General features: G+C 39.2%; 1 protein-coding gene across 2 annotated transcripts; it reads right to left on the minus strand.

The window, feature by feature from the left end:
- Positions 1–121: 121 nt before the first annotated feature.
- On the minus strand, positions 122–15014 carry arhgap11a (Rho GTPase activating protein 11A). 2 transcript variants are annotated; one of them, XM_027173667.2, is made up of 12 exons: positions 14354–15014; positions 12928–12998; positions 12614–12710; positions 12263–12519; positions 11161–11324; positions 10876–11010; positions 10077–10151; positions 8064–8228; positions 7662–7782; positions 5175–5283; positions 3818–3959; positions 122–2292 (listed from the first exon to the last, which is right to left on the minus strand). In XM_027173667.2, exons 1-12 carry the CDS (start codon positions 14474–14476, stop codon positions 893–895), a joined length of 2859 nt encoding a protein of 952 aa, XP_027029468.2. In that variant the 5' UTR covers positions 14477–15014; the 3' UTR covers positions 122–892. The 2 variants fall into 2 exon arrangements, with proteins under 2 accessions (XP_027029468.2, XP_027029469.2); XM_027173668.2 differs by lacking the exon at positions 10077–10151 and having other exon boundaries at positions 14354–15013.
- Between the last annotated feature and the right edge of the window lie 930 nt (positions 15015–15944).

A 15944-nucleotide genomic window follows, 5' to 3' on the forward strand; every position in this document is an offset into this window, starting at 1 on the left:
AGCATATTTTGGTTTTAATTAAGCACAGATTGGCATTTTTCTAAGAAGTCCCAGTAGAGGAACTTCTAAATCGTAGAGCTCCATACTGTGGTAAGCAAAGGAACTGCAATAAACTCCAGCATGGGTTTGTAATTATAATTTTATGCTCAGAAAAAGTTCCATGACATAAGCATTATACATAACAGATTAACAACAGTTTTGATATTTTAGAAATTTGTTATAAAAGGAAACTAACACTGTTCCATACATACAAAACCTTCACACTATTGACAAACTTTTTTTCCACCCCTCTCATCACTGCTTAAGACTTTAACCATTAACCTTTGGAATAGGAAAAGGAAATAAATTAAAACGCAAACAAGACTGCCATCTAAAATCCTTGCATCAAACAGACATGCATAGTCACGTAAAGTACAGACAGCAAATCCAAGGTAAATCCTTTCGCTTTACACTTTCAATCATTATATTCATTCTTTCACTTGCTTTAGCAACAGGAGATAAACTTGTATTGATTTTTTTTTTAAACAATGTGTCTCTTGAAGCCATTTGGCATTACACCACACTCCCTCAATCTAGCATCTGTTAAATTAATAAAAGTCCAGAATGATGTTCAACATTGGGTCGAGATAACCCCCAAACAGAAGAGTAAAAGTCATATAATACAAAAGAAACAGGCTTTTTGCTGCACTGTACAAAAAAAAGAGCCATATAGTAGAAGGCCACTTGAATTTTTCACATTTTTCTGGCTCATAAATTAACTCGTATTATAGCTGGATGGAATATATAGTAACAACGCTAAACAAAAAACGCTCAAAAGCAAGTTCACAAAATAATTAAATACCCCTGAAAAGAACATGCAAAAATTGCAAAGCTATAAGCTGAAATGAGCATTTCATAGGTCTATAGGCTTCATAGAGGAGAGAAGCATGCTGTTTGCAAGGGGTTTTTTGGGTGAACCTCGGTACGCTCGGTTCCCAGCTTCTTGTTTCAGGACAGCCTTGGCTGCATCAGATATGGCACATTTGGGAGCTGATGATAATACGGTGGCCTTGGGTGCTACTGTATTGGTTAAATCCCCCAAAGCACTATGCCTACTGCTTGTAGGCCTTTGTGGAGACACGGGTAGATTTGGATTTGTAGAAACTTCAGCATCGTCAGGAGGAGAGCTGAAGATCTCACTGTGTTGAGGATGCTGATGAGCTCTACTGAACTGGCCACTTTCTAAACTATGTGCTTTAGTCATGGTGGCACTTTGACTTGTAGCACACCACCCAGACCTGGCTCCTTTCCTCTGGTTCAGGGAGTTGAACCTCAGGACTGACTGATGTACAGGCGTTCGCTGGAACGTCAAAGGTGCTCGGGATTTGACTTTGGGTGAATTGATGGTCAGCATGTTGAAACGCTGGACATGGTCAGCCACTCTCACTGGACGTGGTTCCTTGGGACCAAGTGTGGCTCCATGCTGATTTGAAGACTTGCAAGGCATTTCCAACAACAGCTGCTCTTTCAGGGACTTCTTCACAGACTGTAGTGTATCGAGTTCCTCCGTTTGCTCTTTTCCTGAATACGGTGTAGACTGAACTGTGATTGAGCTGTTGAGCCTGAAGGCCACAGGGCTTTGGATGTCTAGGGCATCAATCAGCTGGCTACAGTTTGCAGAAGGTGCTGAGCAGTCTCTAAATAGTTCCAAACTGTTCTCATTGTCAGCACTCACAGAGGCCTTGTCGGTATCTTTGACCAAATCTGAACTCTCCGCAGCTTCAAACAGAGTACTGTCTATATGCAGAGGAGACAAGGGAACAAACTCAGTTTGTCCAAAAGTATTATCATCATCCTTCAAATCTTTTTGTGGTGTTTTGACATTTTTCTTTAGTTCACTTGAATTTTGTAAATTTAGAGAGGAATATGAAGAAGAAGGGAACTCTTTTGCACATGAAGGTTCCTCTAGTTTGTCTATGGGTTCCTCTGTGTCATTAGTAGGACTCTTACTGTCAGATGTGACCTGCAGAACTTTAGGAGCTTCTTGAGAGCCTTCTTCTTGGAAAGACCCAGAGCTAGCTGAGCTCTTGGGGCTAGTAGCACAGCAGAGACTCGAAATGGTGTTGACTACAGCTGGTTTGCTGATGACGATAGTTGGCCCTGAGCGGTAGCTGAGGTATGCTTTCATCGGTGTGTCGGAGAAAGAGTGTTCTGTGACTTCATCTAGAGTCTCCCTACTCCAAGACGTCCTGGGCTCTTCCGCCTCCCGAGGGGTCAGCAGGCTGTCTTCGGATTTACTGATGTATTTGGTTCCTGTGAAACAGATTTGGCAACAGTATGTATAATGTACATGTGTTCAAACCAGACAACCAAAATACAGTTAAGAAAGATTCACAAATACATCAGTGACTCTCAAGACGACAACACACCACATTAAGAACCAAATAGGTGACGACTTTTGAAGCCTCTACAGAAGCCTCATAAGAAAAGAAATAACTACTGATGCCTGGCATAAAAGAACTACTTACACTGATTGCCTTGTGTATTGTGTTGCCTTCTTGAGCATCAGAGAATGTGTTGCACCTTTTGTAATAGTGAACTAGTCCCTCAGCTGTAAATAGTGTGAAAAAACTCTACACAATATAGCCTTTTTTGGAAGGAAGTCAAATCTGCTCAGTTTTAGCTTTTCCTGCATCTTTTGCATGATTTCTCTGCAGTTTAACTACTCAGGACAAACTCACACTCAGGATCTCAGACTCGTCCAGGTCAGAACACACAGTAGGAAGAATCAAGTGTACCCAATCTCAGGTGTTATTTTGTCTTGTGGATTATACGTAAACATGTTAGTTAAAAATGATGCAGGGCATCCTCAAAGTTTGTGTTATATAAATTCATATTAAAAATGCTTGATGCAACTTTCGTTGCTCTCTTTCTCGTTGCTATTCGTTTTGATGGTCTGCTTCTTAGTGTTTTGTTAATGAATTCAGAATGGAAACGTGGCTCAGTTATACTTATAAAGCTTTTAATTAACTATTACTTTAGTTAACTGGGCTGGATTTCAAATCACGCTTGGACACAAACAAATCTAGCCATAACTACCAGGGATTAAACTTTCTACCATATACATCAGCCATGTACACGCACAAGAAACTGGCAAACATCCATAGCTGTCTACATTCAGCTACAATAAGCATTAATTTCAGTAAAAGGTTAGGATCTGATTTCCTTTACCAACGGTTATTTCTATTTTACCTCCTTTGTTACTAAGGAAAGGAAACAGACTTTTGTGAAGCAAACTAACAATCTTTCCGCTCTATATTTACTTCTTTCCTCAGATCTGGGTTAACTGTAATCTGTTATTTATAGGTTCACACGTATACCAGCTGTCGTTATGATGCTGCACAAGGTTTTTATGAATCAGGGACAGGTTCGTTACGTGAGGATGTATATGCTCTTATTTCTACACAACTTTGATGAACAAGGTCAGTAATTTAAATAGAACTTGAGGACATGATGTAACTATAGTTTGTAAAATTAGCACTAAATGTCTGCATCTTTATTACTTATACTTGTCTTCAACCAAATAGTGGGGGTTTGGGGCGGTTTTTGCTTCACACAGCCTGGTTTGCAGGAGTTCAAATGGCAAGAAATTGCTAATGTAAAAGGTGTCTGCTACATGCTCAGATTTGGAGGGTTGAAGCAGTTTACTAATAAAACCAAGAGGTCCCTAGTGTCCTCTGTAGCGTCAGCTATTACAGGAACTCTACAAGTGGGACAAACAGACAAGAGCTTACAAAGCGTGTAGTAAAATATGGTAAAAACGTACACAAAGACTGACCTTGTGAGGTGCTGTTTGGCAGTACAGCCGGACTAAATGCAGCATCTTTGAAGTGAAAACTGGTGATGCTCTCTTGTGTCGCTAGGCGCCAGCCAATGACCTCTGACCCCTTTGGCACCGGTACAGAATTTGAAATGACACTCTGTTGAAATAATAAAGGCACTTTCTTTTTAAATCCTCGATATATAGAAGACTCGTGTGTCTGCTCTTTCAAGCGCTGTGAAGTATGTGACAAAAAAAAAAACCTATGACATCAGAAATAAAAATAAATAAATTAATAATCGAGTGGCCAATGAGTACAAGTATTAATATATAGTTTTTATTTTGGTGCATATAGACATTTCAGTATAATGCATCAGGTATAAAGAGAAACCCAAACCAGGCCATGTGTCAGTAAAGCTTTCTTTTAAAAAGCTTTGTATTAAGCAGCTAAAAGGTTAAACATTAGTGTCTTTTATTCTCAATATACATTTTATTTTTAGCCGTTACATGTATAGATTAGACAGCACTAAAAACATCGTCTCTTCTCTTAATATAATAATATAAATGTGCAAAGATGGGCAGTCACACAGAAAACATGTAGATACAAGTGACAAACATCACATACTGTTAAAATAAACAAAAAAAAACACTTATTGTTCATTTTTTTACCAAGGCCAGACGTTAATGATAAAAATTAAAAACACCTGACGATTAAAATAAAAATAAAAAATGTGTGTCTTAATTCCACTTCCAGTAATAATTTTCATGTGAATGTTCATAGTGCTGTGCATAGTATTGTTACTCCTGTCATCTAAACAGGTGCTACTGCTCAATTTGTTGTTTCCATGTTTCCACACGTCACAACAGAGGATAAAGTTTGTTGACTTATAAAACAGAATAAACTGTATTGTCGACTGTGAAAAGTACACATTTATACGTAAAGCTGGATGATAATAGTGTTGGCAGTAAATTCAGGATTGCAGATTTCCTAATACTGAATCCATTGACTGATTATCCTCCAACCGTTTTCTCTACCACTGAGTGATTCTGGCTCAAACAGTTTAGACCCTCCACTTATTGCCAAAAAGGAAAATAAATGTTAACAGTAACTGAATGGCAAACGTAAAATCAAAGAGACAGACACAAGGGTCACAAACACCCCAAACTGTATAATACTAATGATTGTATTACAGCCTTTAAATATAATCTATTAATTGCTAGTAAATGATCTGCATTCTAACATGCAACATTCTACATGCACATTAAATAAATACATGCAAATCTACGTAGCAGTGATGAACAAGGAGACTGAGGAGGTTGATTAATGTTGAATTGTGCAGTTTCTTGAGGAGGCAGACAGAGATGATGGACTTACACAATCTCTGTTGGTTTTCCCGAGGCTGAAGCGGAGACGCAAGGACTTTCTCGTACTCTCTTTTTTGGCCGTTCTTGGAGAAAAGCAGCCCGACTTTCCCGATTCAACTCTGAAAAGTAAATAAGTAAATTAGTAAACGGTCAACGGCAAACAGTACAAGTGACCAAACGTGTGCAAACAATTTAGATCAGAGTTCAAATGTGTCAGATGTTTTTATATTTACAAATTTGCACCTTCAGCTTGATTAAATGAGACAATGTGAGCTACGAAGTATATCCACAAGGGGGAGCAATTAACGTTCAATTCTTAGTGTGCCTCAACATTAGTGTGCTCAGGGTACACTTAGTGTATTTTATTACCTGCACAACACTGTGTATGGTACATTGTAGCAGTCATTTTCCAAAGGAATGATGGTTATATAACAATATTTTATCAATGATTATGAGTAACATTATCTTTACAACTTGATAATGAGCTGCTAAAATGCAAATGTTCTTAAAACCTGACATTTACGAATGCAACGCCGTTTAAAGCCAACCAAACATTAATGGCTAACGTTGTAGACGGCAATCATAGGAAGCGGTTTTCTTTTCACTGCCACCACCACCCTTCTGTGGGGTAACCATTAAAATGTAATTTATAGATTACATTTTATAGATGTGTTGCATGTACTCAAGGGTAAGTTTGGGACAGTAGAAGAAACAAAACAACAGACAAGACAGTGGATGTGACACAGACGTGATATCAGGACAGTCGGTGGAGTGGTGCCCGTCCAAATCGTTACTTAACATGTATTTTGGTTTCTGTAAATGTTGTGTGTGTGTTTGATTGAGCTGCGTTTGAGAAGGTCTGTGGAGAGTATAATATACGCTACTGAAGTATATTCCCTTTAATGTACTTAGTGGTATCCAAATTTGGGTTAGAATTTAGTAGCTTTATGTTTTTTCTTATTTTTTTATGAATACACAGCCATGGATAAACTCTCTGCCTCAAGTGTGATTGACATTCATGTTCTTTGATTTCCAGTTGTGTGATGCCCCTTTTCCACCAACGCAGTTTGGGTGCTGGTTCAGAGCCTAATTTAGAACCAGCTCTTTCTGTTTCGACCGCCAAAGCACCGGCTCTGCACCAGGAAAAGTGGTTCTTAAGTAGCACCAAAACATTGCTGGTCTAGACTTAAGAACTGCTTGTGTCAGGGGCTGTGGGCGGGGCTACTGTTAGCGCATTTGACAATGTACCTTAAGCATACTAATGTTTAATACACTTTTACTTTACCGCAATATGATACATGATCAGCACACATGATAGTAGGTAGCTACATGCAAAGGCTAACTTTTTTCTGTGTTAATGATAAAATAATGTTGAATGAACTTTCTCGATTACAACCTCCGTTTATACAGATTACACAGAGCTGCACGTACACGTTGGATTCGCCGCATTTGGATGCTAATGTAGGTTCACTAAGCCATGAGCATTAACAGTAAAGCAACATCCGCCATTGTTGATGTGTTTGCCGCTGCTGCGATAATGTTGCTGGGAAACGTGACACGTATACAGTGACGTCAGGCTCGGCCCTGTGATGGCTCTCTAGCTGATGGAAAGGCAAATCGGTTCTAAGAAGGTTCGTCAGTGGAACCAACTTTGAACCAGCACCAGCTCTGAACCAGCACTCGGTTCTTTTTGGTGGAAAAGGGGTATTAGTGTGCTTTTCTTGGCATTCGTTATCACTAAGAACTGCTGCATTTTCCTTTGTAATACTAATCCCAAATCCACCTCCAAGTCAGCAAAGTATGGGGAGAGTGGGATGTCCTGATTTAGAAAACAGGTCCTTCAGTACATTAGAAACCTTGAGAGGAACCAGACTCTGAAGGGAACCTCATCATTTGGGTGACACTGGACAGTAAATAATGTCCTTTCTACAACAGTTTTTTGTCAAAGGGAACTGTGCAACCAGAGACTTGTTATTCAGTGAGAGACTGAATAATAAAAAATAAGTCAACAAACGCATTTAAAAAAAAGTTAACTAGATTTGCATTTTAATGAGTGAAATAATTATGTGTTTCTCTATCAATCAGCAAGATTTCTGGCTCCCAGGTGTCCCTTAAAGGGAGTCTCCTAATCTCAGCTTGTTACTGCTATAAGAGACACGTGTACACAGAAGCAATCGATCAATCAGAATCCAAACTCTCCTCCATTGCCAAGACCATAGAGCTGTCCAAGGATGTCAGGATAGATCAGTTTATCTGTGATTTTCTTTCCAGGAAAAAATAAAACCCCCCAAAAATGAGCAATAACATGAACAAGGAGCTCCTTCACTCAAAGGAATTCCCATGGAATACTCCATGTCCCAAAGGGACTCTAATCCTACACAAAAAGTACAAGATAACCAAAACTTATGAAACTTGCTGACTTGATGAACAGACTTCTCTGTAACCCAAACTGTACATTTATTTCCATTTTCATTCAGAAGGTAGTGATATAACCTACCTGTTAATGTTTCTGTGGTTCAGTCTTTTGCTCTTTCTTCTTGCTGAGCTGGCAGTCAGGCGGCTAATTTTACCAAACGAGGGCGAGTTACATGAATCCAGGCTTCCTGAGGCACTGTGGACTGACAGAACCAACAATGTATATGTCAAATGTTCATATAAAACATTGGGTCTACTTTTAGTACAACAATGAAAAGATAGACTGAGGATAATACAATTTCAATACGATGACACTAATACTAGAGTTGAAGCCACAAGGCTGATTCCTGAGAAAGGTCTATGGAAACTTTCAGTGTGCTATCAGTCCTACTTCATACTTCAAGGTCTGCAATTAGTCATTAAAAAAAGTTTGGTGTGAACATGTTGACTGAGCCCTCATCTAGGGTTAAATAATAATGTGTACCTGATCCAGGTGTGGAGATTCCTCCAAAAAAGGAATTTGGCAGAAGCTCTAGGCCGAGGTTCTTGATAGACTTGCGCTTCTTGTTGGAGAATCCATAACCGTGTCCTGACTCTAGAGGCAGTTTGCGCTTAGGGGTTCCAACAACAGGGGTACCAGTGGAAATGACTAGAAAATTAAGATTGAAGTCAGATAAGATCATTTTAAAAAGGTAGCTTAATTGATAACATGAGTAGAAGGAGGTTTGCCTAAGCAGCTACTATGCATGTCAGCATTTCTCAAACACTTCACCCATGGCACATGTTTGTCTCTTCTTAGACACACAACACTACTAGCAGGAATGGCGATGCACGTCAGAAAAGAACACGACTGGTATGTATTGCTGTTAGGCAGCAGATACAAGTTTAAGCAATCTTAAGGTTATTTTGGTTTAGAAATAAAACTGTGTACACAGATGATTGACAATTCATCAACCATTAATACAACACACGAGAGCTTTAGTGGAGCGGAGGAGCATGCTGATAAACCTCGGGACTGGAGAGCACCTTAAGATCCTGCTCTGGTTGTTCAAGCCACTCAGCACCACACACACAAATTAGAATGTGGTTTGTGATGCTCATTTTGACCTCTCACTAAACAGCAAATCCCAATTATTAACTCTACTACTGTAATTGAGGCATTATTTCATGTTAAACAGGAAAAGGTATACTACAGAGAACATTCATGATGGAGTGGGAATTGAGGGAAGTTTGTTTGAGGCAGGTTTACTTGGGCTGTGAGAGCCCAGTGGAGCACACGCACACAGCAGAATATTTAGTGAGGTGTAAAAACAGCTCCGCTCACATGCCCTGATGCACATATGAGATCTCTTGTTTTTTTTTTTACATATTATTATTATTATTACTCTTACTTTGTCTCCCACTATACTAGCAGCATGTGTAATGGAATGGTAATTGAGAAATGCAAAACATAGTGAGTGTTAGAAATGCACTGGATAAACTGAGCACAAAACGTAAAGAAAAGGATTTCAAATATTTGGAAAATCATACAGCAAAAAAAGTCAAAAAAATAAGCAAGGCACATTCAAACTAATCAAAATCATCTCAACAAGCATTTGAAGGATATAATAATTGGTAATCTTCATTAAATAAAAGATGGTACTCATTCCGATCATTAAGACATCTCGTAAACAGGACCAAGCAAGCAACCCAAGAACTAGCCTTTTATTTTCTGTAGCTGGGAAAGCATGTTTGCACCACGAACAAAGACCGAAAAGCTTCCAAACTAAATTTCCAAACAGTTTTATATTCTGTTTTGCATTAAAAAGCATCAGCAAGCAGATTATAAGAAACATTTTACTACATCCAAATCATTGTTTCTCGGCCTATTCCTCAGAGCCCCACAAGCGGCACTATGCTCTATTCCACTCCAAAGGGAGCTGAATGACGCAATGCCGCTCATTTCAGTGTATGAAAAACTGGGAAAGAACATAATTAGTCTAGTACAACTTTATCTAACATTCATTTCATAAAATTGTTTTCTAGGAAATTCCCTAGGAGAGCAGTGATGCTTAGTACTTAATTGTAATACTTTCATGCTGAACCCTAAGGCCATGGCTACAAATAGAGGATAAAATTAGAAACAGCTCTTTTTCTTCTCCCCTGGTGTTTCACATCACCATGCTGATCAGATGAGATCAGATTTGGACTTGAAGCAGGAAAGATTAACAAACTGTTTTTGTAATTCTTTATACAAATGCAAGAGATTGGACATGTCACAGCAGAGGATCTGCTACAGAAGCTGTGCTGGTTTATAAATTTGTTAAACCATGACAAATTATGTTCATTTCAAAACATGCTTTGCAAAATTTGTTAAATCTTTGGTCCATTAGGGACTCTAAGTACTAGGTTGAGAAACATTTGCCCTGAACACATCTATTGCAGCTTAGCTAACGGAGTATCAGAATTTTCATGCTTTCGACAGACATGCAGCCAAACCTTCCCTAAGCATACCCACCTATTCCATCAGGCTGAGGTGTGTTTGACGGAGTTCTATTACTTTTTAACCTAGTCAGAGCTCCATTTACCATATCTGCAAAGCAAGACAAAACCACTCATCTGTGAAGGCCTAGGTATTAAAAAAAAACCTTTGTTTAGAAAGGTCTCTGTTTCATTGTACGTCACGTTTCAAACTCATAACCAGCAGCTTCTATTCAAACAGAGGGGTTAGTGTAGGGGTCGGCAACCTTAAACACTCAAAGAGCCAATAGGACCCGTTTCCCACGAATAAAAAACATGAAGAGAACATTGCATATATTGTTTTTTTTACCTATATGGAAAGTATAGAAAAAACTGTAGTGTGTTGCATTTATGAAATCAATGAACTGCTACAGAGTAAATAAAATTTTTTCCTGCAGGCAAACAAAAATATTTTGAACAGTCTGAACTAACTTTAACAAAAAAGACGGTGGGTTGATGGTTAATTTCAAATAAAATGTTCAATGTCTAATTGAGTCCTCTTCGTATTCATGACAATCAAAAAGAGACTTGCCGGCTGCAGCAAACCAAAAATGCGTCTGCTTCTGTGTGTCAGATTTCGCAAGTCGGCAGTTATGATGCATATTTTGAGTGGCAAAAAAAATTAAACACGGTTTATTTTTAACTAAAATAAATTTAAATGAAACATTTATTTTCCAAATCTACAGGAAGCCGCAGCATAGGGATGAAAGAGCCACTTGCGGCCCCGGAGCCGCGGGTTGCCGACCCCTGGGTTAGTGGAAGTAAGCTGACTGACCATTTAAACGTCATGCTCTTACCTCCTAAACTGCGCCTGCACCTCTTTACACCCGAGGGTGTGCTTCCCTCCTCGGTAGCCTCCGAGGGGGAAACCACTCCGGATTCACAACCTAGCATGGCTGGAACTTTGGCCATGAGGAACTCGGGTATGACACCTGAAAAGAGCAGCGACTCCTTCAGAACACAAGCAAACTTAATATACAATACTGAACTATGGATATAATACTGAAGAAATTAAAATGGTACATTCTTTCTGCTAGAGTGACTGACACCTTCATTTTAATCAGCAGTAATGAATTAAATACCTAGATCCTGAGCGTTATCAATGAGGCACTGCACCACGGCAGCTTGAAGCTTTAGTCTCTTCTCTGTGCTGGCGTTTACTTTATCTGTTCCATCCGCACAGTGAAAGAGGTTCGGGGCGAAAATGACTGAAAGATTGCTACTGTCCATCTTGTTTTCAGCAGATCTGAAACAAAGGAGACTCTGATTGAAGTCCTGATTCTCTAAATATACCACAGTCGTGTAAATTGTTAAACGGAATTGTCATTATACATTCTTGTTTCACTGAATTTAAACAACATAAAAAAAATGAACTGCAAATAAAAGGTGTTTCAACCTTCGTGGGGAATTATGTTAAACAGCAACGGCTGTTTAAACACAATAATCAGGGATATAATGGTTTTTAAAAATCTTTCCTAGATAAGCATCAATTGGGCCAATCTATAAAATAACTATTGCGCCAATTTCATGCAACAACATACATGAGCCCTGTGTATATCTTGCATAGCTCCCCAGCTAGTGAATCAGTATATCATGTACATGAGTTGGGGCAGTTTTTAGAACCATGGCTCACTACATACTCATGGTAATTCAAGCAGAAGCATTTAAACCATTAAACACTTAAGTGTTTGTGGTAGTCTAGTGCTTAAGATGGACTACCAATCAGAAGGTTGTGAGTTTTGATTCCCAGGTCCACCAGAACAAGGCCATTAACCCTCAATTGCTCAGTAGTATGAAATGCGATAAAAATGAAAGTCACTCTGGATAAGGGCATCTGCTAAATACTGGAAATGTATGAAATTTAAAAAAAGCAACTCATCAAAATCGAATAAATAAATAAATAAATAAATAAATAAATAAATAATAAAGTTACGACTTCCTGAACTCCCAATAAGGCAGCATAATCAACATCAATGCTCCCTGGCATTTGCAGTGAATCATAAGATTTTTAAACAGCAAACATTTCAAACAGCAAAAACTAAAACACTACACACCTTTATTGTAACGGGAATAAAGCCCCATCATAGCATCTTTATAATATAAATTGATGGTAAAATTTAGTGAATAACAAAACACAAATAACTAATGATGATTGATGAAATCATACAGACGTATTGAGCTCACCTTTGAGAAACCCTTTTTAGGAAGCTGCAGAAGTAGCGCAGTGTGTTTAAATTCTCATGAGTCAACACACAAGATAGCAGGAGGGTTGCTGATGTCCTCTCGCCTGAAGTGGGCAGCTCCTGGGCTTTTAGAAAACTACTCTGTAGGTCTGTGGCCAAGAGAGGCTCAGGCAGCTCCCTCAAGAACTGCTTAAGGAGTCCAGCTACGTCTAAGGGCAGCGCAGTGGACAGGCACTCTTCTGCCTGATCCAACTTCACCTACAGAGCCAGATCAATGTAGTCACTGTTTAACACAAACTCCCAGTCAGGATTTCTCAACTGAAAGTCCAAGAAGTCAAGACAGGTCACTCACCCTCAGCGCCTTCCCTCGAACAATAGAACCTGATTTTCTAAACAGGCCTTCTGTATCCAAATGCCCCAGAAGGCATGTACAGGCATCCACAAGGAAGCTAAGGGAGGAGGCAGATGTTAGAGCACAGGATGAAACATTACTATTTTTGTATGTGATACTCTTACTACAAACAGCAATCCAATTCTCACCCAGACATAGATTAAAAAAGTTTTTGCTTTACTGCGGTACAAATTTCTAGGGTGTATTTTCATGCCTGAAAACGCACAATATTAAACTTAAAGCACAGCCATTTAAGAGATAATAAACCATCTTACCAGGGTATATCTCCGTAGTCTAGCACATGACAATGTGGTAGACTTTCTAAAGCCACACCAAAGACCTTCGTCTGGGGGGGAAAAAAAACAACAATTTAGCACGCCATCAGTTTAGTGAAAATAATCTTAGAAGTGCAGTTCTGACGTATTTTCATCAGGTTACACATTTTTAATGAAGCACCTCCAATACTTCTGATTCTCATTACTACAAGCCTACACATGAGGAAAATATTAACGATGGCTGTTAATGAGAGACATTCCATAGCTTGGGGGCAAGAACCCTGTTTACAGTTTAACTGAACAGATATCTCAGGCCTGCCAAGTGAATTAGTGTAGAAGGAAAAACATGCAAAAAAGGTCCTTCAGTGTTCACTTGAAAAACAACATTTTAAAATTGCGTAACTAACCAATTCTATTACATCATTCACTTAGCTGTCTAAACCATAAAACCCCACAGAGTCCTGTGTGTGCGTGTGTGTGTGTGTATACCAGTAATGCGGAACAAAGAGTGCTTGAAGCATTCACGGATTCAGCAAAATTTAGGTCTGATTGCGCATTATCTACCTAGGGCAATGACAGTTGAATACGCAGTCCTTTGCTGCGGATTTTATTACAGCAAGTCACCTTTGGTGTACTATGCTGTCACCAGTACTCGTTCCAACTACTGGTTTCCATAGAAACAACATCATTTATCATTTCTTGATGCTAAAACAATATTAGGAGGAAGATTCAGTATATGTATATAAAATGCACCAGTGTATATATGTAAGACACATCCATAGACACAGAACTGCTTCAAACATGTATTCAGCACTGTCTCTATTATCAGACCACCAAGTGCACGTTACTGCCAGGTCCCGAATGCATCGCTGTGAGACGAATGAAATTACTGAGCAAATGTGAACAAACTCACACCAGTAAAACAGTTCGCAAGCAAGATGATCTGACTATGGCTTATTACATGGTGCACTGGATTCAAAACAACAGTGGTCCTATAGTCTATTCCACACTTTAATAAAAAAACACACACACACACACACACTACAATTACTGGATGTTCATGTGGTTGCAACCACAAAGTAAGCCGACAAAACTTCACTAGCAAAAGGACAGATAGACTAATAGAGACCCTGTGGTACCAGTACAGTATTCACAAGTAATCTAAAGGCATGAAGCAAGAGTTTTACTGGTTTTGCGTTCATAAGCAACCTGAATTACTCTCCTATACTGTTTACACTGGCATAATAAACCTGGTCTCACAAAACAGTCTCTATTCCTACACTTCCTTTAAAAAAATCATAAAGTGTGAGTGAGGATCTTTTGAAAACCCCAGAAACCTGCTTTAGAGACGAAAGAAACATGAAGTTAAAACAGTACAGCATGTTATAGAGCTGAAGTTTTGCACAGACTGCCTGTGTTTCCTCACCGCGTTGCCTGGTGGGTTCTTGCTGCTTTTGCATTTGTTCCAGTTCTTCGTCTTGATGCCGTAGGTTTTGCGAAGGTGCTGCACAACTGCCAAACGCACCACATTTCTCTCTGCGGTCTTCATACCTCTTATTTACACCAAACTCACCCACTTAGCTTTTGTATCGAAGATAGATGTCCAAGAACGTTATTTAGCAAACAAGGAACTCAGACACGCCTCAGTATAAATGTTTCTAGCAGTTATTTGACTAGTTTGGGTGTTTAGCCTTTAAGCTAACACCGACCCCATAGTGCAGAGGACAGTTAAACAAAACCAGCAACTCCGAACGTGTCTTAACAGTTGATACAGCAAAATATATCCGTCTTTCGGCGCATAAACATAACGAAGCTAACGGCTACATACAGCACGAACAACTCGTAACGCTTTCTGTTAGCTAACTAGCCACCCAGCCATTTAACGTTCCCCATTCAGTATTCGAAACATAATACGAATTAGAACCGTCTACTATATAAACAACATTAAATAACCATTTTTTTTTACCGCCCTAACGAACCAGTTAGCCAACTTTTAGCTCTCTGACTACACTTCCTTTGTGGACGTGTTTCAAACGGCAGCGCTGCCTCACAAACACAACGCTATTGGCTACACAACAATGTTCAAATTTCGTGACGTCACTGCTGTCCGATTGGTTAAACTTCAGACACGTGTTTGCTTCTTCATCCGTAGCCATTATGTAAAGAGCTAAAACGTAGATATTAAAACGACCAAATGATGAATAACATCTACGTTTGCAATAGAGGTGCACGTGGTAGGTAAACAATTACTGACCAATGGAAAGAAACAACTGTGCTGGAACATTCACAACCATGTCATATACAGTGGAAGATCAAAAGCACTTCAACACAAATCTTTATTTTATGGAGACACACTGATCAAAACTAGAGAACATTATGGAAAGATGACAACCAAAGTCTTTAAATGTTGCAGTAGGAAGCATAGAGACACTTGCTTTGAAAGGCTTCAACACATCTGCGGCTGAGCGTCAAAGGTTCCTTACACTACTCTGGTGTGATCTTCATCCACTCTAATTCTGGTCTTTTCAACAGTTCAGTAACTTTGTTCCCAAAGATTTTCTGGAGATAATCATTTCATTTAGATCAGGACTCTGGACTGGAAATTTCAGCATTTTTAATGTTCTTAGCTTCAAGGGACTGCTTTATCTGTTTTGCAGTATGACAGGAGGTATTGTCTTGCCTGAAATTGAAGCCTGGTTGGAAGATGCTCACAGGAAAGGAACTGCATGTTGCTGAAGGAGGTTCTGATAAATATTTTCCATCACCCTGCCATGTACCTGTAGAAAAGGCCCAACTCCTGCTGCAGAGAACATCCGCAAACCATGCCAAGTTCTCCTAATTCCACCTTATCATTGTTTAATGGTTCCGTCTTTTGTAACTGTGATGTTGGGGAATTTGGAGGCTAAATCAACACCTGTTATGTTCCTCAAACCATCTACCTGAAAAATTTTTGCAGTGTATCCTGGTGAAAAGGCTACTGACATTAGGGAATACCACTGCCCTCATAAAGTGTACTT

This window comes from Tachysurus fulvidraco, chromosome 12 (genome assembly GCF_022655615.1).
Source record: "Tachysurus fulvidraco isolate hzauxx_2018 chromosome 12, HZAU_PFXX_2.0, whole genome shotgun sequence".
Taxonomy (NCBI): Eukaryota; Metazoa; Chordata; class Actinopteri; order Siluriformes; family Bagridae; genus Tachysurus; species Tachysurus fulvidraco.